The sequence below is a fragment of the Carassius carassius genome, chromosome 47, assembly GCF_963082965.1.
Source record: "Carassius carassius chromosome 47, fCarCar2.1, whole genome shotgun sequence".
Taxonomy (NCBI): Eukaryota; Metazoa; Chordata; class Actinopteri; order Cypriniformes; family Cyprinidae; genus Carassius; species Carassius carassius.
In genome coordinates, this window is record NC_081801.1 from 1,226,366 (window position 1) to 1,253,564 (window position 27,199).

Consider the following 27,199-nt stretch of genomic DNA (forward strand, 5'->3'; position numbering starts at 1 on the left):
GTGTGTGTGTGTGTGTGTGTGTGAGACGGGGTCCGCTCGCGTCCCTCAGTATCTGTACATGTGATAGGTGCTGACCCAGGACGATGGAAAGGCCCAGGCCGGGAATCTCTTCAGTAAAGCCTCCAGCGGCTCCGAGCGCCGGTCTGGACCGGAGAAGTAATGAGACGAGACGGCCAGAGAGATCAGACCCTGGTCAGGAGGCACGTCTGAGGACTCGGGCGGCTGAAAGAGCGCACACACACACACACACACACACTCAGATGATAAAGGCTTGGGCTCTCCTCCGCTTCCTCACGAGTCAGACTCACCTGGATCTCAAACCAGAAGCTCCAGGCCGGAGCGTCGAGGCCGTGAGAGTAGAAGACGAAATACTCTCCGCTCAGATCGAACCCCGGCGTCCCGTCTCCGAACGACCAGCCAATCAGAGACGAGCCGGCGTGAGGACGCAGATACAGAGACATGTGACTCGGACCTGAAAGAGAACAGTGTGTCTGTGTCAACACTGACTGGATTCTTAAACGCTGATTCATCTTTAATCTCAAAAATCTACAAAATGCATATTTAGAAAGCGGGTGAAATAATAAAGTCAGTCATTCATTTATTTATTTAAATATAAATTAAAGTGCCCCTATTATGCATTTCCAATATTTTCTTTTATGCCGTGTGTGATGAAGCTGTTTGTGAACGTAAAGGAACTGAAAAAAAATCTGTAAAGCTTATTTGATTATTAAATTATCAGCAGTCATTATTTTTAATAATCAGGTGTATATTTACACAAATAATAAATATGACTTAAATATATATATTTACTATTACACAAACACATACATATACATACATATATATATTCTTACATGATATAAATGACTATATATTATAAAAATAAATCATATATATATATATATATTCAAATTCAAAAAATATATGCAAAAAAATTATAAGAGTAAACTGAAATACTAAAATAAGTACAAATTAAAATAATCACATTTGTTATATATGCAATAAAGTTTGCATATATAACAAATTAGTTAAAAACAATTTTAATATAATTTTTCAAACTCAAATTTGTACATTGGTAAAATGTTTACACTTATTAGCATATAATTATACATATATATATAAAATATATAATTTTAAAAGTAGTTTGAAAACGTTTGTAATACAATATTTCAAACTAGGAAGTTAAAGTAATTACAAAAAATGCTATTGAAGAATAAAATTAGACATTATTACTGATTATTATTTTAAATAATAATAATTCAAATATTAAATGAAAAAATATTTGAAACTAATGAGTTCAAGATTTTTTGTTTGGAAGAATAAGGTGATCACCAGTCATTATTCTACACTTCATGGTGAAATGACCCTGACCTCTAACCTTTGGCCTCGAAGCTCATTTTAACGGTTCCCCACTCAGTGTCCTGTCTGGATAAGAGCCGAAACTGCAGCGGAGCTTCAGGAGAGACTTCAGGAGCAGGAAGATACCAGCTCTTCCTGAAAACAGAGGAAGAAGAGCAGCTTTAATGAGAGCTGAAGGACAGCGAGGGGGGTCAGGGATCTCTGTCGACTCACTTGACCAGGAACTTGACCGGCAGGAACCATGGGAAGCCGCAGTAGGGCAGCTGCTCGGAGCAGCGTGTGCGGATGCTGTCGTTGATCTGAGGGATGTGAGGCGTGATGTGCTGCATGCCGCTGTAATCCAGACTGTTGATCCATAACCCAGAGTCCGAGCGCTCCACCGTCCCGTCCAGAGCGTGTAACACGCGTGTGCTGTGCTGAAATCAGTTAATCAGCTGTCTTGTCAACTAGAAAATAAGCTTTTATATATATATTCAGTTAAAGTCCTTATTATGCCATTTTGGATGTTGCCTTTCATGCCGTGTGTGATGTGTGAAGTTTTAAAGCCAACAGTGCACGACTAATAAAGTTTTGGTCTCAAACTCGCCGTGAACAACTGGACCTGCTCTTCCGTGTGTTAACATCAGGTCAGGAGCGCTGTGGGAGTCACTTCACTTTATCTTCACTTCAGAATGAATGACAGTTAACTATAATAACCCTGCTCTAAAGCCAGATCACCTGGACGAAGATGCGCTTGGGTCGTGGGCTGGACGGGTCAGCAGAATACGGGAAGAACAGACCACAGCAGACCAGAACGAACATCAGCACAAACACTGATCCCAGACCAGCCAAGATCCGCCTCGTACTGCAGGTCAGATAGATGAAGTGCATCTGGAGGGAGAGAGAGAGAGACGTCACATGTGTCCTGATCCGGCATACAATAAACACCTTAAACTTGGGACACAGAGAGAGAGAGAGAGAGAGAGAATTTAATCTCTGCTTCTATTTACAATTTGAAATTTTGAATTTGATTTTTTTTAATTACAATTTTTGAATTACATTTTTTTTTTAATAATAACTGAATTTTTAAATTAGATTTTTTTAAATCTGATTTTTGAATTTTTGACAATTTTAATTAGATTTTTTTAATTAGAATTTTTTAATCTGAGTTTTTTAATTAAAATTTTTGAATTTGGATTACTGAATTTTTTTTTAATAACTGAATTTTTAAATTAGATTTTTTTGTATATGTTTTTGAATATGAAATTGAATTTTTAAAATTTTGAATTAGATTTTTTTTTATTAGAATTTTAGAATGAGTTTTTGAATTTAAATTTTTTAATAACTGAATTTTTAAATTAGATTTTTTAAATCTGATTTTTGAATCTGAAATTGAATTTTTGAAATTTTTAATTAGATTTTTTTTAATTAGAATTTTTGAATATGAGTTTTTTAAATTACATTTTTGAATCTGAATTACTGAATTTGAATTTCTTAATATAAACTGAATTTTTCAATTAGATTTTTCTTAATCAGATTTTTTAAAATCTAAAATAGAATTTTTGAATTTGATTCTTTGAATTATAATTTTTTAATATGAAATTGAATTTTTGAAAATCAGAATTTTGGGATCAGAATTTTTTTTTTTTTTCATTTCTTAATTAGAATTGTTGAATTTACTATGTTACTGTTAAGTCTGTATGACTCACAAAATATGAGGACAGAATGACGGTTGCCAGGGTAACGAGTGATGCCAGGACGACATCGGGTGGGATCTCGGTTCCGCTGCGGCCCAGGATGGGTGTGAAGATCTCGAACACCACCCAGATGAGGAACATGATGTGGACGTAGGGCACGGCGAGACCCGTCAGGTACAGGACGGAGTACTGCAGAGACGCTCCTGAAGCGACCCACACACACACACACACACACACTCAATCCGGCTGGACTGAACCACTGAGACGGGATGATCTGCGGTGTAATGCTGCGCGTGTCTGACCTCTGGCTCTGAAGTGTTTGGTGAGCAGCAGTTTGCTGGCCAGAGGGAAGACGACCATCATCATGGGCATATACGCTGAACACAAGCCGCGCTGAGTGAGGAAGAGCAGCGCACAACACCACAACAGCAGACTAACGTCAAAGAAGCACTCCGACAGATCCACGCTGCTCACACCCTGACGGACACAAACACTTTCATTAATGACCAAATGCACAGATATCATCTTCACATGTACAGAGAGATAATCAGATGTTTGATCGATCATTTTCTGATCATTTTCACACACACACACACACACACAGTGAGAGAGGAGCAGCAGATGGACGTCAGCAGAGAATCAACTAGATCAGATATCTCTGTTCAGCTGAATCAGCACAAAAAAAAAAAATTATAATAAGATAAAAAATATATATATAAAAATCAAAAAATAAAATTAAAATAAAATAAAAAATCATTTAAATAATGCTGAGTCCGCAATAAAATAAATAAAATGTAGTATATTTAATTTTTATTTAAATAATGCTTCTATTTGGTGTTTAAATAAATAAAATAAATACATAAAAACATTGTTTATTTAAATTGTATTTAAACAATGCTATGATTTGATGCTAAAATAAATATTTAAAATTAAAATAATGCTAAGATTTGGTATTAAATTATTTTTTTATTTAAAAATTTAAATATTCTGTTTGTTTGTTTAACTAGTGATAGTTTTGTTTGTTTGTATTTTCATGACAAGATGTTGTTGTTAGCCAAATAAAATAAAAAATAAACAAATCTGAAGTTTATCTGATAAAAAAAAAAATCTCACTTAACTTAAAAAATACAAATAATAATAATAATAATAAAAAGGAGTTAAAACTCCTTTATTAGATTCCATTTATAATACTCAAACATTCTAGAGGAGCACAAAACAGATCCTCAAACTAGTAAATGTAAAAATGTGTTTAAAAAAAATGACAAAGATCATTCAAAATTGTTACAAATTAACTTTAAAATGTACAAATATTGCATGTAATCTCTTAATTGATAAGAACTGCAAATAAGTGACGTGTTTGTTTATTCTGTGGCTGAATCTGGACTTTAGAAGAAGTTCAGTTACATTCATTACAGCGCTTTCATAAGAAGATGAGAAGATAATCAGAGTTCAGTAGAGCTGCACAAATGTGAAGCACAAATAAAACCCTGTGAACATAGACAGAAGACTTTTATAACATTATTTTTTAGATAAATGCTGTTCTTTTGAACTTTCTGTTCGTCAGAGAACCCTTAAAACTAAAACGAATCACAGTTTCCACACAAATATTCAGCATCACATCCATTTTCAACATTGATAATAATCAGAAATGTTGCTTGAGCAGCAAATCAGCATATTATTATGATTTCATGTGATACTGAAGACTGGAGGAATGATGTGGAAAATACAGCGGAGCATCACAGAAATAAATTACACTTTAACAGAGATTCACACAGAAAACAGCGGATTTAAATTGTTAAAATATTTTACAATTCTACTGTACTTTTGATCAAATAAATGCAGCCTTGGTGAGCAGAAGAGACTTCTTAAAAAAAAAAAAGACAAACAATCCTACCAACCAACCTTTTGAACAGTGATAATAATAAACCAGTTATGAGAAATTCATCAAACAACACTAATATTGTGTGACCTGATGTTATGTGTACCTGTGTGATATTTATTTTTGAGTTCGCAGGTGGCGTTGTGGGAGGATTCTTACGCGAGAATTGTGACGTCATCGGGGATACCGGATAAAAGGCTTACTTACTTACTTCTCAGTTGCGGGTAGTGTATGTTTTTATTTATTAGTTCACGTTTGTTTATTTAGTAAGAACTGAGCGAGGGAAGCAGATGTCCGGAAGACTCACCTGTTTTTATTTTTCGGTAGTCAGGTAAGAACTTTATTCCGAGAACAGGTGTAGTTAGGGGACTGTTTTCTTAGCTTCCCTACCCGTGAACTGATTGTTTTCTTTAACATCCATTAGATTGTTTTCTTTCTTATAAATATTATTTGTGAATGTTTGTTTTGAATACTGTTAATTAAATAGAGACGTCTTGGAACTCACATCAGGGGTTGTGATTATTTTTTATATGTTCGGCCTGTGTCCTTAGAATTCACGAGCCTTGAAATGGTTATGGGCCGTAACATATTTGGGCGCTCGTCCGGGATTGATCTAGATTTTGTGTGACTTCGTGTGATCTTTTTGATCTGTTCACACTTGAATTTGTTACTTTGTAACTTTGTTGAATCACAGACTTTGATGGGCATTTTGGATTGTGTAGTTCTTGATCGTTTTTCTCTTTAACCTAAGACTTTAATAAATCATGTTTGAATTAACGAATTTTATTGCGAATCCGACGCAAGCTGAGTTGTTCCAAATTAATAGGGTTGATCTTATGAAGATTGCTGCGCATTATAAGGTTGGTTTTCGTAATACGCAGTCCAAACGCGAACTTCAGTTGTTGCTTGTGGATTCGTTGCATAAACAGGCCGTGTTTGGTGATGAGGAAAAGCTGGTTGACTATCCTGAAGCGGATGAGGGTAGTTCAGATCTTGCTTTGCAAGTCAAGAAGTTGGAGTTGCAAACTAAAGAGCACGATAGACTTTTGTTGAAAGAAAGAGAGGAATGGGAGCGTGAGAAAGAGAGACGAAGAGAGCGTGAGAGACATGAACTTGAGTTGAAATGGCTTGATATGGAACAAGCTTGCCACCTCAAGGAAATCGAGCTGAAAGCTCGTGAAAGGGGTGCCGCGGATGTTTCGGATTTCGATGTGGGTAGCAATATTCGCATGGTTCCTCCTTTTCGTGAAAAAGAGGTAGACAAGTTTTTTGCTCTTTTTGAACAGGTAGCCATCAATCTTAAGTGGCCGAAAACATTTTGGCCCATGTTGTTGCAGTGTGTTCTTGTGGGGAAAGCCCAGGAAGCTTATTCTTCTTTGTCCGTGGAGGAGTCTCTCGATTATGAAGTAAAAGCTGCTGTTCTTCGAATTTATGAATTGGTTCCTGAGGCTTATCGCCAAAAGTTTCGTAATCATCGAAAAACTGATGAGACCAACGTTGAATTCGTTCGTGATAAAGAGTCAATGTTTGATTGGTGGTGTGCTTCCATGAAGGTAAAAACTTATGAAGAGCTACGTGAACTGATTCTCTTAGAAGAATTTTAAAACTGCTTACCAGAACGCGTTGAAACGTATCTAAATGAGCAGAAAGTTCTCAAATGTTCTGCCGCTGCTGCTCTAGCGGATGAATATGTGCTTACACATAAGACTGTGTTTGGTACTGCACAAAATCCTGGTAGCAACAGTCGACGGTTAAAGCGCATCTTGGATCGCGCTCCACGTGAGGATAAAGTGGCGGTGAATACCATCAAATCCGTGTCCTCACCCGTTTGTTTCTATTGCAAGAAACATGGACACATTATTGCTGAGTGCAAAGTACTCAAAAGGAAAAATAGTGTCCCTAAACCGGTAGGTTTATTGATGATGTCCTCAACACAATTAGAAGGACTGGAGTCGTTAGCTTCACAGGCTGACATGTGTGAAAAACAGGGGTATGTCCCGTTCATAATGGACGGATTTGTATCTTTGGTTGGCAATGCAAATTCGCGAAAACCAGTCAGGGTACTTCGTGACACAGGAGCGCCTCAGAATTTTATTCTAGAAGGAATATTACCGTTGTCAAATGAGAGCTCTATTGGTTAAAGTGTCTTTGTACAGGGATTCGAGATGGGCTTTGTGAATGTGCCTTTGCACAGAATTGAAATTGAGACCTCCCTTGTTACCGGCCGCGTTGTTGTTGGAGTGCAACCGTGTCTTCCCGTTCGTGATGTCACATTTATTTTGGGGAATGACTTGGCGGGAGGAAAAGTTTTTGCCAGCCCTGAGGTAACAAATGTTCCTCTTTCCTGTGATACTCCTGATGAATTGGCTCAGAAATATCCAGAGGTATTTCCTTCGTGTGCTGTAACCCATGCTATTTCACAGAGACTTAAAGATAAAAGCTTTCATAAGTCAGAAGGTGAGTGGAAATTTGATTTGAATAATACGTTCCTCTCTAATTTAGATTTTGGTGAAATGACGTGTTCAAACTCTGTTGACGGTTTAGACATCGCCATCAAGAAACTAGATGAACATTCCATGGAGCTTGATAAATTGTCTCTGTCACGCGAGCAGCTTATTGTTGAACAGAGCAAAGATGAGAAAATGTCATCCCTCTTTGAAGCTGTTGTTCCTGTTGAGCAACTCGAGTGTGTATCGCAAGTATACTTTGTTGAAGATGGTGTGCTTATGAGAAAGTGGAGACCATCAAATCCCGCTGCTGCTGACAAATGGCCGATTGTTAAACAGGTAGTAGTTCCTTCCTCATATCGTCCTGAAATCTTGAGACTTGTGCACGACGATCCGTTCGTCGTTTGGGAGTAAACAAAACATATGATCGTGTGACATTTTTTATGGCCTGGCTTGAAAAAAGATGTAGCAAGTTATTGCCGAAGTTGTCATGGGTGTCAAAAGATTGGGAAACCGAATCAAAATATTCCACCTGCTCCGTTATATCCAATTCCAGCCATTGGTGAACCATTTGAGTGTGTGATGGTTGACTGTGTCGGTCCCTTGCCTCGAACTAAGTCTGGTAATCAGTACTTATTGACAATAATGTGTACATCTACGCGTTTTCCGGAGGCAATTCCTTTGCGGAAAATTACAGCACCTGTAATCGTAAAATCACTTCTCAAGTTTTTCTCATTGTTTGGTCTTCCGCGTACTATCCAATCTGACTAAGGTACGAATTTCATGTCGCGTGTGTTTAAACACGCTCTAGATCAGCTACACATCAAGCACTGAACGTCAAGTTGTCACCATCCAGAAAGCCAAGGTGCACTCGAACGGTTCCACCAGACCTTAAAATCAATGCTTCGTGCGTTTGCAGTGAGGGAGGTAGTACAGGAATCGTTAGGTTTTAGTCCGGCTGAGTTAGTGTTCGGTCATACTCTTCGTGGCCCACTAAAGCTGATTAAAGATCATTGGACTAATGATCTGAGAACAAACTAATAACATTAAAGAGGTGTGTGAACTTGCAAGCACGATGTCAAACACTGTAATATGCTCTGGTCCCCTCCCTGCTTACCGTGGTGATGAGATGCATAGCAGATTGTCATCACTCAATGGCTGGATGTCTAAGTGGTGCCCACAGAATAACATAGGTTTCATAGACAATTGGACGAGCTTTTGGGGCAGACCTGACCTGTTTAAAAGAGATGGTCTTCATCCCTCCTGGGGTGGCGCCACTCTTCTCTCTAGAAATATGGCAAATAGTCTTAGTGTTTATACTTGACTAACTGGGGCCCAGGTCAGGAAGCACATGGGCGTCAGTTTGGTTTGAAATGTGGTGGGGACAGAGACACATTCAGAAGTGCATTTTCAGAAGTGCTGGGTACAATGATGCATTTTTTTTCTCTTTCGCGCAGGTCATGTTTTGAAAGACGTCCTGTATCTTATTAATGTAAATAAATAAAAATGTATACAAAAATGTGATGTCCGACTCGTTTTATGAAGAAGAAAGCCATACAAAGCAATAGACATATGATATATGACCCACTAATCTGCTTCATATCATCATATAAGTACCGTGTTGACAATATGACATGGCCATGACGTGGTTTAATGTACCTAAACAATGATTACCAAATTTCTCTTTCATGTTGCTTTGTTATAACCACTGAAAACGGGGAAAAAAATCTAAACCAAAATCGGGCCTCGCTCTACATTATCCCGCTTATTACATGGCTACCCACCAAATTTAAAAAAATTTAAAAAAGAGTTTATTGATTTAAACACGATTGTATTGCTTCCGCTAAAGAAAATAGTTCCGTCTCTACGATTAGAATCCTGCCGCGTCCATAGCAACGCTCTGTTTTTCATGGCAACGGTATTATTATCAAGAAATAACAGACTTCATTCTACAGTGGAATTCAACCAAGCCATGTAATAATTTTATTTAATTCCCAGTACAATTTACCATATCTACACACAACACAACTTAAGCACTACAAATTTTATCAAGATTGAAAAAGCAAAAATACGTGTAGCACAGATCCATCCAATCTACATCAGGCATTTTGACTAAAACTTGTTCCATTCCTCATCATCATCATCATCATCATCATCATCACAACTATTCCAGAATTCAGCAATAGATTCAAGCAATAATTAAACAAGATACTGACTACTCAACAATCATCTCCCCCAACACTTGCTGTATGAACGCAAACCCTAACTAGCTAATTAAGTTGGTGGCTAAGGAAGTCTAACGTAACATTAATTGCAAGAGAAGAATTCAAACAGCCGATCCCTTGTGTGCAAATGCACAAGACCTAGCCATAATACCAGCAAATCTTAATAAACATAAGTTATCGCGTCTTACCTTTGTGTCAATGGTATGCAGACCCATGCTGTGTGTACAACAACGTCCATTTGTTCTACAGGTTATCACTTTGATATGTTATAGTCCATGGCACTAGGATGCAACCTTGTGATATTGTATGAAGGCTAAATGACTTGCTCGTCTATGATACATTCGCCAGAAATTCTGGCCAATCCCAGCAAAGACGAGGTAGCCTCGTTCCCGCTCGTTCACTGTCCATTCCAAACAGTCAACTCATTTGAAAAACATTCTTTAAAAAAAAGAAGCGCGATAGTCATATAGAGAAAATAATAACAGCATTATGTCAAAAAGAAGTGGACAGGACATCAGAGCTTTTTTTAAAGCCAAGCAGACATGCACAGTAAGTGCGGTATCTTATCGGCTAAATGAATAACCCATTCTGTCACTCTTTTTGACAAACAATGTTATTAGCTAGCTAGCTAGCTAGCAGTTACGCACGTCAGCTGAGCTGCACCTGCCTCAGTGACACGATGACTCCCCCTCCCCCAACCTAGAACGTATCCCAATGTTACAGTTGTTGCAGTTTTAATGAACAGAAAGGCGTGTAGCCAGCGCAGCAGCAGAACGGCTAAATTGAACTCGAGGTTTAAAAAAAAAAAAAAAAAAATGGTGGGTACAAAATGACCCCCCGAAATCGACGCCTATGAGGAAGCAGACAGACTGGCTAAACCGACCGTCTGCTAGCTGCCTCCCGTCACAGAGGTCAGTTAATTCTCAGCACATAGAGACTCTTTCACCTAGATATCACACTATAGAGACTGTGTCTGTTCCCCGAACTAGAAAATACAAAAAACGTCCAAACCAAGTTAAGATTAACAATTTAATTGAGGTTCAACAAATAAAAAACAGAAGCAATATGGATAAACAAATGATAAAGCTTGGCTTATTGAATATCAGATCCCTTTCTACGAAAACACTTTTTGTAAATAATATGATCACTGATCATAATATAGATGTACTCTGTTTGACAGAAACCTGGCTAAAACCTGATGATTACATTATTTTAAATGAGTCCACCCCACAAGATTACTGTTATAAACATGAGCCACGTCTAAAAGGCAAAGGTGGAGGTTCAAAACCTCAGAACAACTTGATGATGTAACAGAAACTATGGACTCTCTCTTTTCTAGCACTTTAAATAAAGTTGCTCATTTACGCTTAAGGAAGGTTAAGGAAAACAGTTTGACACCATGGTATAATGAGCATACTCGCACCCTAAAGAGAGCAGCCCGAAAAATGGAGCGCAGCTGGAGGAAAACAAAACTAGAGGTATTTCGTATTGCTTGGCGGGAAAGTAACATATCCTACAGAAAAGCATTAAAAACTGCTAGATCCGATTACTTTTCTTCTCTTTTAGAAGAAAACAAACATAACCCCAGGTATTTATTCAACACAGTGGCTAAATTAACGAAAAATAAAGCCTCAACAAGTGTTGACATTTCCCAACACCACAGCAGTAATGACTTTATGAACTACTTTACTTCTAAAATCGATACTATTAGAGATAAAATTGCAACCATTCAGCCGTCAGCTACAGTATCACATCAGACAGTGCACTATAGACCCCCTGAGGAACAGTTCCACTCATTCTCTACCATAGGAGAGGAAGAATTGTATAAACTTGTTAAATCATCTAAACCAACAACATGTATGTTAGACCCTATACCATCTAAGCTCCTGAAAGAGGTGCTTCCAGAAGTCATAGATCCTCTTCTGACTATTATTAATTCCTCATTGTCATTAGGATATGTCCCCAAAACCTTCAAACTGGCTGTTATTAAGCCTCTTATCAAAAAAACCACAACTTGACCCCAAAGAACTAGTTAATTATAGACCAATCTCGAATCTCCCTTTTCTGTCCAAGATACTAGAAAAGGTGGTATCCACACAATTATATTCCTTCTTAGAGAAAAATGGTATATGTGAGGATTTCCAGTCAGGATTGAGACCGTATCATAGTACTGAGACTGCTCTCCTTAGAGTTACAAATGATCTGCTCTTATCATCTGATCGTGGGTGTATCTCTCTATTAGTTTTATTGGATCTTAGTCCTGCGTTTGACACAATTGACCACAACATTCTTTTGCATAGACTTGAACACTTTGTTGGCATCAGTGGAAGTGCATTAGCATGGTTTACATCGTACTTATATGACCGCCATCAGTTCGTAGCAGTGAATGAAGATGTATCCTATCGATCACAAGTGCAGTATGGAGTACCTCAAGGCTCAGTACTAGGGCCGCTACTCTTCACGCTTTATATGTTACCCTTGGGAGATATCATCAGGAAACATGGTGTTAGCTTTCACTGTTATGCTGATGATACTCAGCTCTATATTTCTTCGCAGCCCGGTGAAACACACCAATTTGAATAACTAATGGATTGCATAGTCGATATAAAAAACTGGATGACGAGTAATTTCTTACTGCTAAATTCTGAAAAAACAGAGGTGTTAATTATAGGACCTAAAAACTCTGCTTGTAATAACCTAGAACACTGTCTAAGACTTGATGGTTGCTCTGTCAATTCTTCGTCATCAGTTAGGAACCTAGGTGTGCTATTTGATCGCAATCTTTCCTTAGAAAGCCACGTTTCTAGCATTTGTAAAACTGCATTTTTCCATCTCAAAAATATATCTAAATTACGGCCTATGCTCTCAATGGCAAATGCAGAAATGTTAATCCATGCATTTATGACCTCAAGGTTAGATTATTGTAATGCTTTATTGGGTGGTTCTTACTAGAACCAGGAAGTATGACCATATTAGCCCGGTCCTGTCAACACTGCACTGGCTCCCTATCAAGCATCTCATAGATTTTAAAAAATTGCTTATTACTTATAAAGCCCTGAATGGTTTAACACCTCAGTATTTGAATGAGCTCCTTTTACATTATAATCCTCTACGTCCGCTTCGTTCTCAAAACTCAGGCAATTTGATAATACCTAGAATATCAAAATCAACTGCAGGCGGCAAATCCTTTTCCTATTTGGCGCCCAAACTCTGGAATAACCTACCTAACATTGTTCGGGAGGCAGACACACTCTTGCAGTTTAAATCTAGATTAAAGACCCATCTCTTTAACCTGGCATACACATAACATACTAATATGCTTTTATTATCCAAATCCGTTAAAGGATTTTTAGGCTGCATTAATTAGGTAAACCGGAACCGGAAACACTTCCCATAACAACCTATGTACTTGCTACATCATTAGAAGAATGGCATCTACGCTAATATTTGTCTGTTTCTCTCTTGTTCCGAGGTCACCGTGGCCACCAGATCCAGTCTGTGTCCAGATCAGAGGGTCACTGCAGTCACCCGGATCCAGTACGTATCCAGACCAGATGCTGGATCAGCACCTAGAAAGGACCTCTACATCCCTGAAAGACAGCGGAGACCAGGACAACTAGAGCCCCAGATACAGATCCCCTGTAAAGACCTTGTCTCAGAGGAGCACCAGGACAAGACCACAGGAAACAGACGATTCTTCTGCACAATCTGACTTTGCTGCAGCCTGGAATTGAACTACTGGTTTCGTCTGGTCAGAGGAGAACTGGCCCCCCAACTGAGCCTGGTTTCTCCCAAGGTTTTTTTCTCCATTCTGTCACCGATGGAGTTTCGGTTCCTTGCCGCTGTCGCCGCTGGCTTGCTTAGTTGGGGACACTTCATCTACAGCGATATCGTTGACTTGATTGCAAATAAATGCACAGACACTATTTAACTGAACAGAGATGACATAACTGAATCCAATGATGAACTGCCTTTAACTATCATTTTTGCATTATTGACACTGTTTTCCTAATGAATGTTGTTCAGTTGCTTTGACGCAATGTATTTTGTTTAAAGCGCTATATAAATAAAGGTGACATTGACATTGACAAACAATGTTCTTGATTATGTTTCAGAGTTCCGTTTGAAACTGCACCGTGCATTTGAGTTAGCCAAAGAAAATTTGAAGATATCAAAACACCGAATGAAAACACGTTTCGATCGTGGTGCTAAACTTCGTAGCTTTTCTCCTGGTGATAAAGTGTTAGTGCTGTTGCCAGTATCTGGATCTGCACTAGGGCTGTCAAAATTGCTCAAAAATGACGTTCAAATATTCCCTCTAAAAAAAACATGAATATTCGAACTATTCGAACATCTGGTGGCGCATGTTGTCAATGACGCACATTACGTCAATAACAGGACAAAATAATACAAAGAGACATAACTACTTGTATAGGTAGTCTTTTTAAGTTTAAACATATTTGACAACGTATTACCTACACAAAAACAAGGAAATCAACTAATGGCCAAGACTGCAGACCTCACGCTCTCTCACCCTCTCTGCCCATAACGGTTTAAATGAACAAACAAATTTTTCAGTGCTGATCAAGAGTTTTGTGCAAGCAATTTAAGGTCGCGAATCCTGAGAAGTGAGCTCAGTTGAAAAAAGAAGTTACCTTCATGCTTGAAAATAACATCACTGAGCCAAGTTTTAGCCCTTGGAGCTCACCCTGTTTGTTCGTTAAAAAGTCCGACGGCTTGTTTCGTTTTTGTACCGACTTTCGACGCGTTAACTCCGTTACAAACCAGATAGTTACCCACTGCCTCGTATGGAGGACTGTGTGAATCGTGTTGGAAATGCTGTTTTCGTCACCAAAATCGATCTTTTGAAAAGTTACTGGCAGGTGCCTCTGTCAGATCGCGCAAAAGAAATCTCTTCGTTTGTAACACCGGATTATTTCCTGCATTACACTGTAATGGCTTTTGGTCTACGAAATGCACCGGCGACTTTTCAAAGGTTAGTAAATCGTGTTATTGACGGTATGCACAACGTTGAAGCATATCTGGATGACTTGGTTATTTATAGTGCATCCTGGTCAGAACATGTTAAACAACTTCATGTTCTTTTCAGTCGTCTGTCTGACGCTAATCTTACAATCAATCTAGCGAAATACGAGTTCAGACGAGCTACGGTGACTTATCTGGGAAAGATTGTTGGGGGCGGTCAAGTTCGGCCGGTCTAAGGTGGAGGCTATTACTTATTTTCCTGTGCCCACTACGCGCCGTGAGTTGCGTCGATTCTTGGGCATGGTTGGGTATTACAGGAATTTTTGTGTAAATTTTTCCGTTGTCGCCTCTCCCTTAACTGATCTCCTCAGTCCAAAAGTACCAATGGACAGAACCGTGTCAAATGAGTTTTGAAAAGATCAAGGCGCTTCTGATCAATTCTCCCATTCTTTTTGCTCCTGATTTCTCCTCTCCGTTCTTGCTTGCTGTTGACGCAAGTGACACAGGTGCTGGTGCTGTACTTCTCCAACGAGATCAGACTGGTGTTGAGCATCCCGTTTGCTATTTTTCACGAAAATTTAATAAACATCAGCAGCGTTACTCCACCATTGAGGAGGAGGCATTAGCTCTCTTCCTTGCTCTCCAACATTTCGATGTCTATGTGGGTTCTGTTTCGTATCCGTTGATTATTTACACTGATCATAACCCATTAGTCTTCCTGGCCTGAATGAAAAACAACAACCAACGTCTGATGCGTTGGAGTTTGTTTTTACAGACGTTTGAACTAGAGATTCGACACATTCGTGGTAAAGATAATGTTATTGCTGACGCTTTATCACGTGTCTAATAGGAATAAATTGGGTTTTTTTCTCCCTTTCTGTTAAAAAGAGAGGGTAAAAGCAAAAAGGAAACTGGTAAGAAAGATTGTTTCTACAATTTATTCACTTAAGGGTGAGGGTGTTATGTGTACCTGTGTGATATTTATTTTTGAGTTCGCAGGTGGCGTTGTGGGAGGATTCTTACGCGAGAATTGTGACGTCATCGGGGATACCGGATAAAAGGCTCCGAGACGGCAATGGCATGTCTCTCTCTCTCTCTGTTGCTCCGCTTCCCATTCACCAGCGTCTCTCATCGCCTCTTGGAGGCGGTTTTGTTTGTTTTATGTTAAGCTTAGGTTTAACGTATAAAGTTGTGTTTTGATATTTGGTATATTTCTTACTTCTCAGTTGCGGGTAGTGTATGTTTTTATTTATTAGTTCACGTTTGTTTATTTAGTAAGAACTGAGCGAGGGAAGCAGATGTCCGGAAGACTCACCTGTTTTTATTTTTCGGTAGTCAGGTAAGAACTTTATTCCGAGAACAGGTGTAGTTAGGGGACTGTTTTCTTAGCTTCCCTACCCGTGAACTGATTGTTTTCTTTATCATCCATTAGATTGTTTTCTTTCTTATAAATATTATTTGTGAATGTTTGTTTTGAATACTGTTAATTAAATAGAGACGTCTTGGAACTCACATCAGGGGTTGTGATTCTTTTTTATATGTTCGGCCTGTGTCCTTAGAATTCACGAGCCTTGAAATGGTTATGGGCCGTAACACCTGAATATATTCTAATAACTAATCTTGAAATTAAAGTGTAACTAGACAAACCAACAAGAACAGAGCTTCAGTATTTGACAAATGATGATATATTGCAAAATCACAACAGCATGAACGAACACACAGATTGTTTTCATTCTTTAAAACATTACACTATATATGCAGTTTCACCAGCTCATTTTAACCAGGAGACTAAAAGGAATATTTGTCCTTTAACAAGTTCAAGTAAGAAAAAAGCTTAAATGTAATAGTAAAAACCTTTAAAAGAAATGATGAACAGTTCCAGCATCTCAAACACACACTTCTTCCACATTCATAACGAATGCAATGAAAGAAAACCATGTCATGTTACAGAGACGTAGCTGTGAACTCTGGGACTTTAAGCTCTGACGTATTAGTCATTAGTCACTAAAGACCCTCGCATGACCGAAATGAGTGCAAACGCTGATGAGGTCAAACACAAACCCTTGAGAAAGCTCAAGAGCTGCACATTCAGTAACTAGTCCTTACAAACACAACCTACAAACATTACAATTTAGAAAGCGATCATTTAAATGAACTAATGAAAATATGCATTTTGCTTTCAATTTTATTTTTTTATAAATTAAAAAATTATAATAATAGTAAATAATTTTAATAATATTTTTACAATATTTTTTATTTAATTAATACTGTTTTGGAATGAATGAATGAATAAATAAAAATGATTATTATTATTATTATTATTATTATTACAGTGTGCTCAAGTTTACATTACTTCAACAGGAAACAAGGGACTAGTCACTGGATTGATGAGCTTAATTGGTTTTAACTGAACAGATTCATAATTTTAGTGAGCATATCAGTTTTCAGTGATAATATGAATGTATTTTATGCATGTAATTAAATAAAATATTTTTAAAATGTATTTTAAATAATGCAACTGATTTGGAATGAATAAATTTTTTTATATTATTATTTAAATGAAGCTAGTTATGTTTATGTTATGTTGTGTTATGATGTTAAAATAATATATATATACAGTATATATATATATATATATATATATATACAGTATATATATATATATATATATATATATATATATTACATGTATTATTTTTATTTATAAAAAAAATACTACTACTAATAATAATTTTAATAATATAAATTTAGAATTATTATTATTATTACAACTAGTATTATATTTTATTAGTATTATTAATATATATATATATATAAAAAAGTATTCATGTATTATTAATCATAATAGTGATAATATTTTTTATTATTATTATAAAAAATGTATTATGTAAAATAAACAGTAATTAATTATAAATGCAATATAATACTAATAATAATAATACTAATAACAATAATTATTTAATTGGTTAATAATTTAAATAATGAAGAGATTCTTAATATTAACCAGCATATCAATTACCTGTGATTTATTAAAAATGTATAAAAAAAAAAAAAATGTAAAAAATATGTATATATATAAAATAATGGATTTTATTTTATTTGTTATATATTTATTATTTCATAATATTTGTATTTTATTTATTTAAATGATGGTATAAATGTGGACTAAATTAATAAATACATTTGACATTATTTTATATATAAAATATTATTGTATTCAATAAATAATATTTTACAGAGGTTAAATAAATTTTGTTTTAATGTTATTATTTAAATAATGAACATATTTGCTGTTAAAGACAAAAGATAATGTATTCAATATTTCTTATTTAAATAATGAAAAGATACATATCAGTTAATCAGTGACAACATAATTAATAATGTATTTTATGAACACACAAATAAATCATTTGATGTAGATGTTCCAGTGTGCTTCGTTGACTGTGTTTCTGCGGTGAGTGAATGCGAGCTGTGTTTTGTCCCAGGACTCACCCCGTAGTACAGGTTCTTGGCCAGCGTGTGGATCAACAGGATCTTCCCGACAGCGACGGATCCGTACAGACACACAGCAGCGTAGAAGTGAGTGTACCAGAACATGGAGCGTCCCACGAGCGTCACGAGCAGAGCCACGATCAGAACCGTCAGCAGAGCCACGAACCAGCTCAGCACAGCCACACACGCCGCACACGCCAGATCACGTGTGTAGCGGCCGCCTGCCGCGGGACACACACCAGCACACGCCTCAGAACACGCAAGAGCAGACAGAAACATGCACTATACTCTACAATCAAATCAATCAGAACATGAAGCTGTTGACTTCAGTTACTCCTGTTTTATATTGTTCATTACTCACATTACAAGAGATGATTCCTGTTTGTTCCTGTAGCGTTTGACACAGAATTGGCTTTAACTAAACAAACTCATACAATCAGCCAGCAGATCAGATATTATCACATATGGGTTATTACAAATTAATTTGAATACACTTTAAAATTCAAATAAAATAATAAATGTATAAAATATATTTTTCATTTAAATAATGCTCGATATAATTAAAATAGTTGTAATAAATAATCATGAATTAAAATAAATGTAAAAACAAATATAATTTCATTATTTAATAATCATTTAAATGCATTCATTTATTTATTTTATTTAAATAATGTTATGATTATGCATTGCATGAATAAATACATATTTTACTAATTTAAATAATGCTGTGATTTGCTATAAAAACAAATGAATTCATTTTATTTAAATAATGCTGTGCTTCTGTGCTTTGGTGTTAAAATAAATAAGTAAATAAATTGTTATTTTTTCATCTCTCTATATATATATATATATATATATATATATATATATATATATATATATATATATATATATATATATATATATATATATATAAAATGCTTTGATTTGGTGTTAAAATAAACAGATAAATAATTTATATATAATTGTTTTTAATAATGCAATGTTTTGGCATTAAATTAAATGAATAAATAAATACATTTATTTATTTATATATATATATTTTTATAATTATATGAGTTGGTGTTAAAAAAATATACATCCAATTAATTTTTTAACAACATATCAGTAGAAAAGGAGAAATTAAAATAATCATAAGACTAAGAATTTAATAAATTAACATTTAAATCATCTACAATACTTCATATTTTCCATGTGTGCTTTTTTAGTTTAAAAATCTAGAAATATACATAAAAAAAAATACCCATCAATGAAATTTCTGAATAAAAGCATTCAGTGATAGTATTAACAGTTATAACAGACTGATATGTCATCATGTTCACCAGCACTTACCCGCACTGCTAGATAACCTGCACTTCCTGCCCAGGTAGATCACCGTGGCAACAGCAGCCAGGTAGTTGATGATGGTACCAACACGTGCGGGATACGCAACCACGGCAACGCCCAACAGATCAAAGAACACCATGTTACCATGACGATAGGCTGATGAGTCGGCCAGCTCATCTGACATCACTAGGTGTTTGAGCACAGACAGGATGTTGTCACCTGCAGACGGACACAGATCAGATACAGAATCTATATACTGTATATTTATATATATATATACACATTTGTTTTTTTGGTTGTGTTATGTATTTTTGTATTATTTCTAAAACACATTAAACAGCAGTGGAGCGTGCATCTGTCCTGGTGACTGAGGTTTAGGTGAAACACAGCTGCTATTGTTCTACAGCCGAGGGTTTAAACTTTAAACCTTTACAGTGTGTTCAATCTAACAGAGCACAACTTGAATGTGTTTCCCTCAGGATATCAGCAAACACTCGTATACTGAGCCACTGATGCACATTCATCCATCAGAGCAGCCCTGAACTATCAGACAGAATTCATACAGTTTATTATGATGCACAACGGCTGAATACTGCATTAATGCATCACACTGCGTATGGTTACTGTCCAAAAAACTGCCTGTGGCTGGGCTAATGCATTACTAATTTTTATAGTAAAAATACAAATTATTGTAAACAATTCTATTTTTTCTATTAATTTTAAAAATAATAATAATAATGCTACTGTTTTAGAATTACTATTATTATTACTGCTAGTATTCTATTTTATTAGTATTATATATATATATAAATATAATTCATGTATTATGTATCATGAGAGAGATGCAGCTGGTCTAGTCTCTGATCTTCTCTCGCTCAGCATCTGAAGCAGCTTTAACAGAGCAGCTGCTGAGATCTTTTCATGTTTTCTTCCAGGTATTTCAGGAATAGCGTGCGTCTCACCTGCTCTCTGGATGGAGTCGGTGTGGATCCGCTCCGGAGTGTCGTATTTAGTGTGATAGATGAAACCGTTCTCAATAAACGCCAGATCAATCCCTGCACAACACCCAGAGGACAAACACTTCACACACAATCACACAGATGATTCAGAAGACAACGATTATTCAGAAACATGATCAAAATCAGATGATTGCACTATATAGCAATTGTAATCTGATTTGACTTAAAAGCATAACCAGTGCAGATGAATCAGTGAAGCTCATACCAGGAATTTTGCCGAAGTCCCTGTAGATGCGGAAGTCTGTATCTGAGGGAATGACGCCGCTCTGGAAAACCTCCTGACCGACCACTGATGCGAACGGATGGACAGCGGCTCGGACGTACGCCTGGACCAGCCACGGGTTCTCCGGACCTGAGACACAATCATTCACTCACGCTCACATCTAGACGCTTCGCAGAATGTTCATGCTGCTCTTTTCCACTTGATGAAAGTCAATGTTAACAGAATCGGATAAACACATCCGGGTTTGGATCAGCAGCTTTTTGAGCTCCCACATAAGATAAGATATTTCCATATTATATATTTCCAGTTCATTGGCTGTAACAACGTTCTGTTTCAAAACATTCACAGAAATTAGGAGTGTCCATAGATTCAAATAAGCATCTCAAATAATTCTATTTAAAGTTTCAGGACTCCAGGAGTTTTAGGAAGTTTCATGCAAATTTTTTTCCAATGATTCTGTAGGACTTTTCCAGCCGTTCCTGATTTACTGGATAAGGATAAAAGATTAGAATTAAAATAAATAAATAAATATATATATATATATATTTTTTTTTTATTTACAAAAAAATACTTCAGAGCTTGCCATAACTAGAAAACATTATATTCATTAATAAAAGAGAAAAAAAGATTTTTAAGATTTTATTGATTGCATGGCTAGAAATCTAATTTTTAATGCAATGATTATTCAAAGACAAAAAATACAGTTGCTGAGGTGATGAACTTAAGATGACTCGTAATCACTTAAGTTATTTTGAGGCTTAAATATGATTAATATGGTTTGAAATAGTGGTTGAGAACCGCTGGTGGGTGAGTAAATGATGACAGGAGACGGTAAACAGACCCTTTCATTCTGGGAGTGTTCTGCCTAGCAACAGTGAAGATGAGGTATGGATGTGCCGCAGATGTTGAGCTCTGACACACACACACACACACACACACACAGTGCAGTGAATGTTTACCTGTCTGAAACACCACCTCTTTCCCGCCCACTCCTGCCGCCTCCAGGTTCACAAACGCTCGCACCTGCTGAGCCCAGGGATGCTGGGTAATGAAGCCGTGACTGGCCTGAGAGAGACAAACGCAATCAGAGATCAAACTCAATGTTTATATGCATCTGTGTGTGACATTGAACCAGGGATAGTACAGTTAACTAAAACTATACAGAAAGAATTTTCATCACTTTAAATAAAACATTAACTAAAATAAAATATTTACCTGATATACTAAAATAACTAAAACGAAGAAAACATTTATAAAAGCGTAATATAGAATTTTTTTAAATAATAATAATAATAAATTGTGCAAAAAAAAAAATAAAACAGAAAATATTTAAATTATACAATTTGAATAAAAACTGTAACAATATTTAAACAACAGTAAAATAAGACTGTTGAAGATGCAAACATCAGTCCTGCATTACACACAGTAGGAACGGCAGTCTGACCCTCACTGAGGTCAGAGGTCAGCTGTTGCTGTGACCTCTCACCTGCAGGATGTTCTCCTCGGCTCCGTTAAACAGGAAGATTATTCCATGTTTGAGCGGCGTGGAGAGATACGCCAGAGAATGTAACACCTCCAACATCACAGAGCAGCTGACGGCGTCATCGCTGGCTCCTGAAACACACACACACACACACACACATATAGAGACACACACAAACACAGACACACACACACACACACACACAGAGACACACACACACACACACACACACACACACACACAGACACACACACACAGACACACACACACACACACACACACACACGCACACACACACACACACACACACACACACACACACGCACACAGACACACACACACACACACACACGCACACACACACAAACACATACAGAGACACACACACACACACAGACACACACACACACACACACACACACACAAACACGCAGACACACACACACACACACACATACAGAGACACACAGACACACACGCAGACACGCACGCACACACACACAGACACACACACACACACACAGACACACACACAGACACACGCACACACACACACACAAAGACACAGAAACACACACAGACACACACACGCACACAGACACACGCACACACAGACAGACACACGCACACACACACAGACACACACACAGACACACGCACACACACACACACAGACACACACACACACACACACACACACACACACAAACACGCAGACACACACACACACACACACATACAGAGACACACAGACACACACGCAGACACGCACGCACACACACACAGACACACACACACACACACAGACACACACACAGACACACGCACACACACACACACAAAGACACAGAAACACACACAGACACACACACGCACACAGACACACGCACACACAGACAGACACACGCACACACACACAGACACACGCACACACACACACACAAAGACACAGAAACAGACAGACAGACACACACACACACACGCACATACACAAGCACACACACACGCACACACATTAATCACACAACATCTTCGGTTATTACTTACACACTAGTGTTAGGCATGCACACAAATCTCGAAACAAAATGAAATGTATAAATACATAAAACTATAGACATGCAAGATACATAAAGAGCATATAAATGATGCATCTGTGTATGTAAAACACAACACAATTAATCCTGGAACAACTTTCCCATCAGTCAAACACAGCCCTAACTCAAACTCAAATCATAAACGCTCAATAAAATCAGTCCAAGCGTGACAGAACTACAGCCGCGCTGTCAGACGTACACAGCGTGCTGCGCTCTATTAAACACTCATGTGACTTCTTCATCATCAGCAGAGAACACTACAGTCAAATGAATCAGTGAGGTTTGCTGTGCTGTGCTTGAAAGCAGGAATAAAGTCCAAGGCAAACTGATCCCAGGCCATGTCAGCATGCAAATACACACACACAAGCCATCTGTGTTCAGTTTCACTTCCTAGATTTCTAAGGATCAGGAATTCAGGACAAAGGTGACAGCGGAATGAACAGCACTGATATATCACTGGTGCATTAGTAAAACAGATTAAATAATGCAAATAATGCAATGAGCCTATCCATATACAACCAACATCAGACACAAACACTGTGAAAAATGAGAAAGACATGAGACACGAGTCAAAGAACACCGACACCGAACACAATGAAACCGTAAACTGCTCGATCTGATCACTGTCACTCCGAACAACAGCAAACACGACACAAAAACAGAGACGAAGGACGCCGATGAAGAAATATGGATTTCCACACAAGACATTCTCAATTTATGACATCATGTCAAGACGTATTTCCAAAAATAATGAGTCCAAGAACAGTCTGTTCTAGAACCCCAGACACACATGAGATCCCTGTAATATCTCAGTTACTTCTCCAAAACAGAATTGAGATTAAACAGAACAAACAGATCCCAGTAATCTCATGTGTTTCAACAACGTCTCAAACTGTGCTCACAAGTCAGCTCAATATGAACTCAAACATTTCTCATCAAATGATCTCAGCTGCTCCACATTCATTTTAGAGCTCTTAATCGACAAGTAGAGAACTAGAGACAGGTAAATACTTAATGTGATTCTCAGTTATGTCTCGTTTAAGTCTCATAAGAGCAACTTCTGAGCAATAACGTTTTACAGAGTAGATTCTCTGACTTGATGAAGCTTCAGCGCATGTTTTTTAGGAGAAACATCTGAGACAATGTTAAATCCTTTGTAATTCTCGTTTAAGTCTCATTTAAGACTCATAAGTTATAAAAGAGCAACATCGGAGAAAACAAATCTTATTTAGTCAACTTAGTTAGCTTTTATGACACTGCTTTTCGGTGTAGGTTTTTATAAGAAATATCTGAGACAAAGGTAAATACTTAATGTACCTAATGTCTCGTTTAAGTCTCATAAGAGCAACTTCTGAGCAATAACATTTAATTGAGTCAACTCTTTGATTCATTCATCTTCATTGTTTAAACAGAAACATATGAAACAAAGAGTGAATTAACCCTTTCCATTATTAATGAAGCTTCATGATTGTGAGTCCGGGTTTTTAGGAGAAACATCCGAGTGAAAAGTGAATGTGGTTCTCAGTTACGTCTCATTTAGGTCCTACAAATTATGAAAGAGCAACTTCTGAGCAATAAGATTTTATTAAGTTAACTCTTTCCCTTAATGATCTTATTATTTTCAGTGCAGTATTTTTTAAGTAAATGTGGTTCTCAATTATGTCTCATTTAAGTCTCGTAAGTTATGAAAGAGCGACTTTATTATCCTTCACTTAATCAAGCTTCATGATTTTTACTGAAAGAAACTTTAGCAGAAACTTGATGATTAAGACGTATAATTGGAACATAAAGATGACACTGTATCAAAGTTGAAACTTAAATGAGACGTAAACATCTGAAAAACACGAGAAACATCTGAGACAAAGTCATAAAAACTCAAGCTTTCCTGAGCTATGAAACAACAAACGTTCTCGGTTCATTTGTGAAGCGTTGATTAAACGTTGTAAATGCGTACCCAGACTGTTTGCCACCGAGTCAAAGTGGCAGTTTGCGAGCATGAAGTGCTGCGCCGTGGTTTTCGGCTCTAGTTTGACCACGATGTTGGTCACACGGTCATAATAGCTGGTGAAGCCGCCCAGGAAGTCAATGCTGAAGGATCCAGTGGGCCGCTGGATGTCCACAGTGATGGAGTGAGGACCGGTTTGACTCCCGATCCGGATCTGCTCGATCTGATCCAGCAGGTAGTTCACCGTCGTGATCTCGTTCTCTGGACTTCCGACGGTCCGCGGCCCGACGCTGGTGATCCGCTCCAAATGCTTCCTGATACACACACACACACACATCCCAACAGAACACAACTTTACAGCTATTCTGATATGTTACTGTTTATTTATTTATATATCTATAGATTATGAGTTTTGTTTTCAATGAGTTTCATTATTTAATTGCAGCGAAGAAGCTAAATATAGTTCCCGTGTATAATGACAATAAAGATTACTCTATGCTATTCTAATGTATTCTATTCAAACTCTAGGAACGAAATTCTCACGATAAAATCATGAACTTTAATTTAATAACATCATGAGCAGATATATTTGCAGTATATGCAAAAATGATATTGAAAAAAATAATAATAATAATAATATATATATATATATATATATATATGTGTGTGTGTGTGTGTGTGAGAGAGAGTGTATGTGTGTGATTTCCTTATAATATAATGATTTTTTTATCACTATTTTTGTTTATTTTATTCTTTATGTTTTTTTTATTCTATATCAAATCCAAACAGCCGTTTTAATCCCCATATTATTAAATTGAAAACTTAGATAATAACTTGATTAGTATTTCTTATAAGTGTAGTCAATATTATTGGTTGGAAGATAAACATATATTGGTAATCAAAAGTCACTTTAAAAAAATGCTGATTTGTTTAAAACACACAACTCAAGTTGTATTATAAAGTTCATGCTTAAAACAAGATTGAATTAGTTCTTTTATTTTTTGTAGTTTACTTAGAGGATCTTTAACCTTCGTGTTCTTTGCATGTAACCTTCTTTTGTTTGCTGTATGACAAAAAAAAAAATCACTGAAATTAACCCCTCAAATGATTTTGAGTGTTATCTAAACCATATCAACGCTTTAAAGTTAATAGACATCTCTCATAAATCCTAAAGCCATTGTATCAAAGTAATCAAACTTACTGTTGTCATAGTAATACTGAGATACATTGTATCTGTTAACTGTCTTCAAAAAAACAATAGCAACAACAGTCGAGTAAATGTAAACAAAGTATCTTGTTCCTATTTGTTACATATTACAAATGTATTATTTTATAATATATACTATGAATTTAAAGTTTAACACATCATACACAATCGTGATACATTATGAAAACACTACAGTGCTTTATACCATGGCATTATGGTCGTTTTGCCATGGTATTACTGTAGTAAACAGGTAAGTACCCTGGTATTATCGCATGTAAAGTGTACCTGGCCCGGATCGCGTTGAAGAGTCCCGGGCTGCTGATGACGAGCTGTCGCAGAGAGAGCAGAACCAGGAGCCACAGCAGACACACGAACCCGAGCAGAAGCAGCACAACGGAACTCTCGCCCAGCAGCCCAGCGCTCACTTCCGGCTTGTGTTTGCGCCTCGGGAGCCCGTTCAGCGCGGCTGCTTCATCGCTACAGTCCGGCTGCTTCTGCTGGGCTCTGATTCTGCGGACCGTTGAGTCTCTTTCCATCTTTACTACTGCTGCTCCTGCTGTCTGCTATCAGCGTAAACGGAAGCTGCAGAGGGACACACTTCCTCAGGCCATCGTCACAAACCACGCCCACATGCACAGAGCCCCGCCCATTCTCCTTATTAGCGTATCACCGCCACCTACTGAGTAGTTTCACACCATACACCATTATTAAAATAATAAATCATCCATGTAATTGATCTTGTATTATAAATTAACTGATTAATAATAACCTTTATATTTATATTTTATGAAACTGCAGTACTATTCTAAATAGTACTGTTTTGTTTTTAACTTATATT

The 27,199-nt window shown here is 37.0% G+C and overlaps 1 protein-coding gene across 1 annotated transcript; it reads right to left on the reverse strand.

Annotated features, from left to right (window-relative positions):
• LOC132130029 (endoplasmic reticulum metallopeptidase 1-like) lies at positions 1 to 26,960 on the reverse strand. Its single transcript, XM_059541611.1, has 15 exons — positions 26,647 to 26,960; positions 25,164 to 25,468; positions 22,119 to 22,246; positions 21,592 to 21,697; positions 20,615 to 20,761; positions 20,353 to 20,445; positions 19,397 to 19,609; positions 18,065 to 18,285; positions 3,338 to 3,512; positions 3,048 to 3,238; positions 2,077 to 2,229; positions 1,573 to 1,775; positions 1,379 to 1,494; positions 309 to 472; positions 1 to 222 (listed from the first exon to the last, which is right to left on the reverse strand). The coding sequence occupies exons 1-15, from the start codon at positions 26,895 to 26,897 to the stop codon at positions 46 to 48; spliced, it is 2,643 nt and encodes an 880-aa protein (XP_059397594.1). The 5' UTR covers positions 26,898 to 26,960; the 3' UTR covers positions 1 to 45.
• Between the last annotated feature and the right edge of the window lie 239 nt (positions 26,961 to 27,199).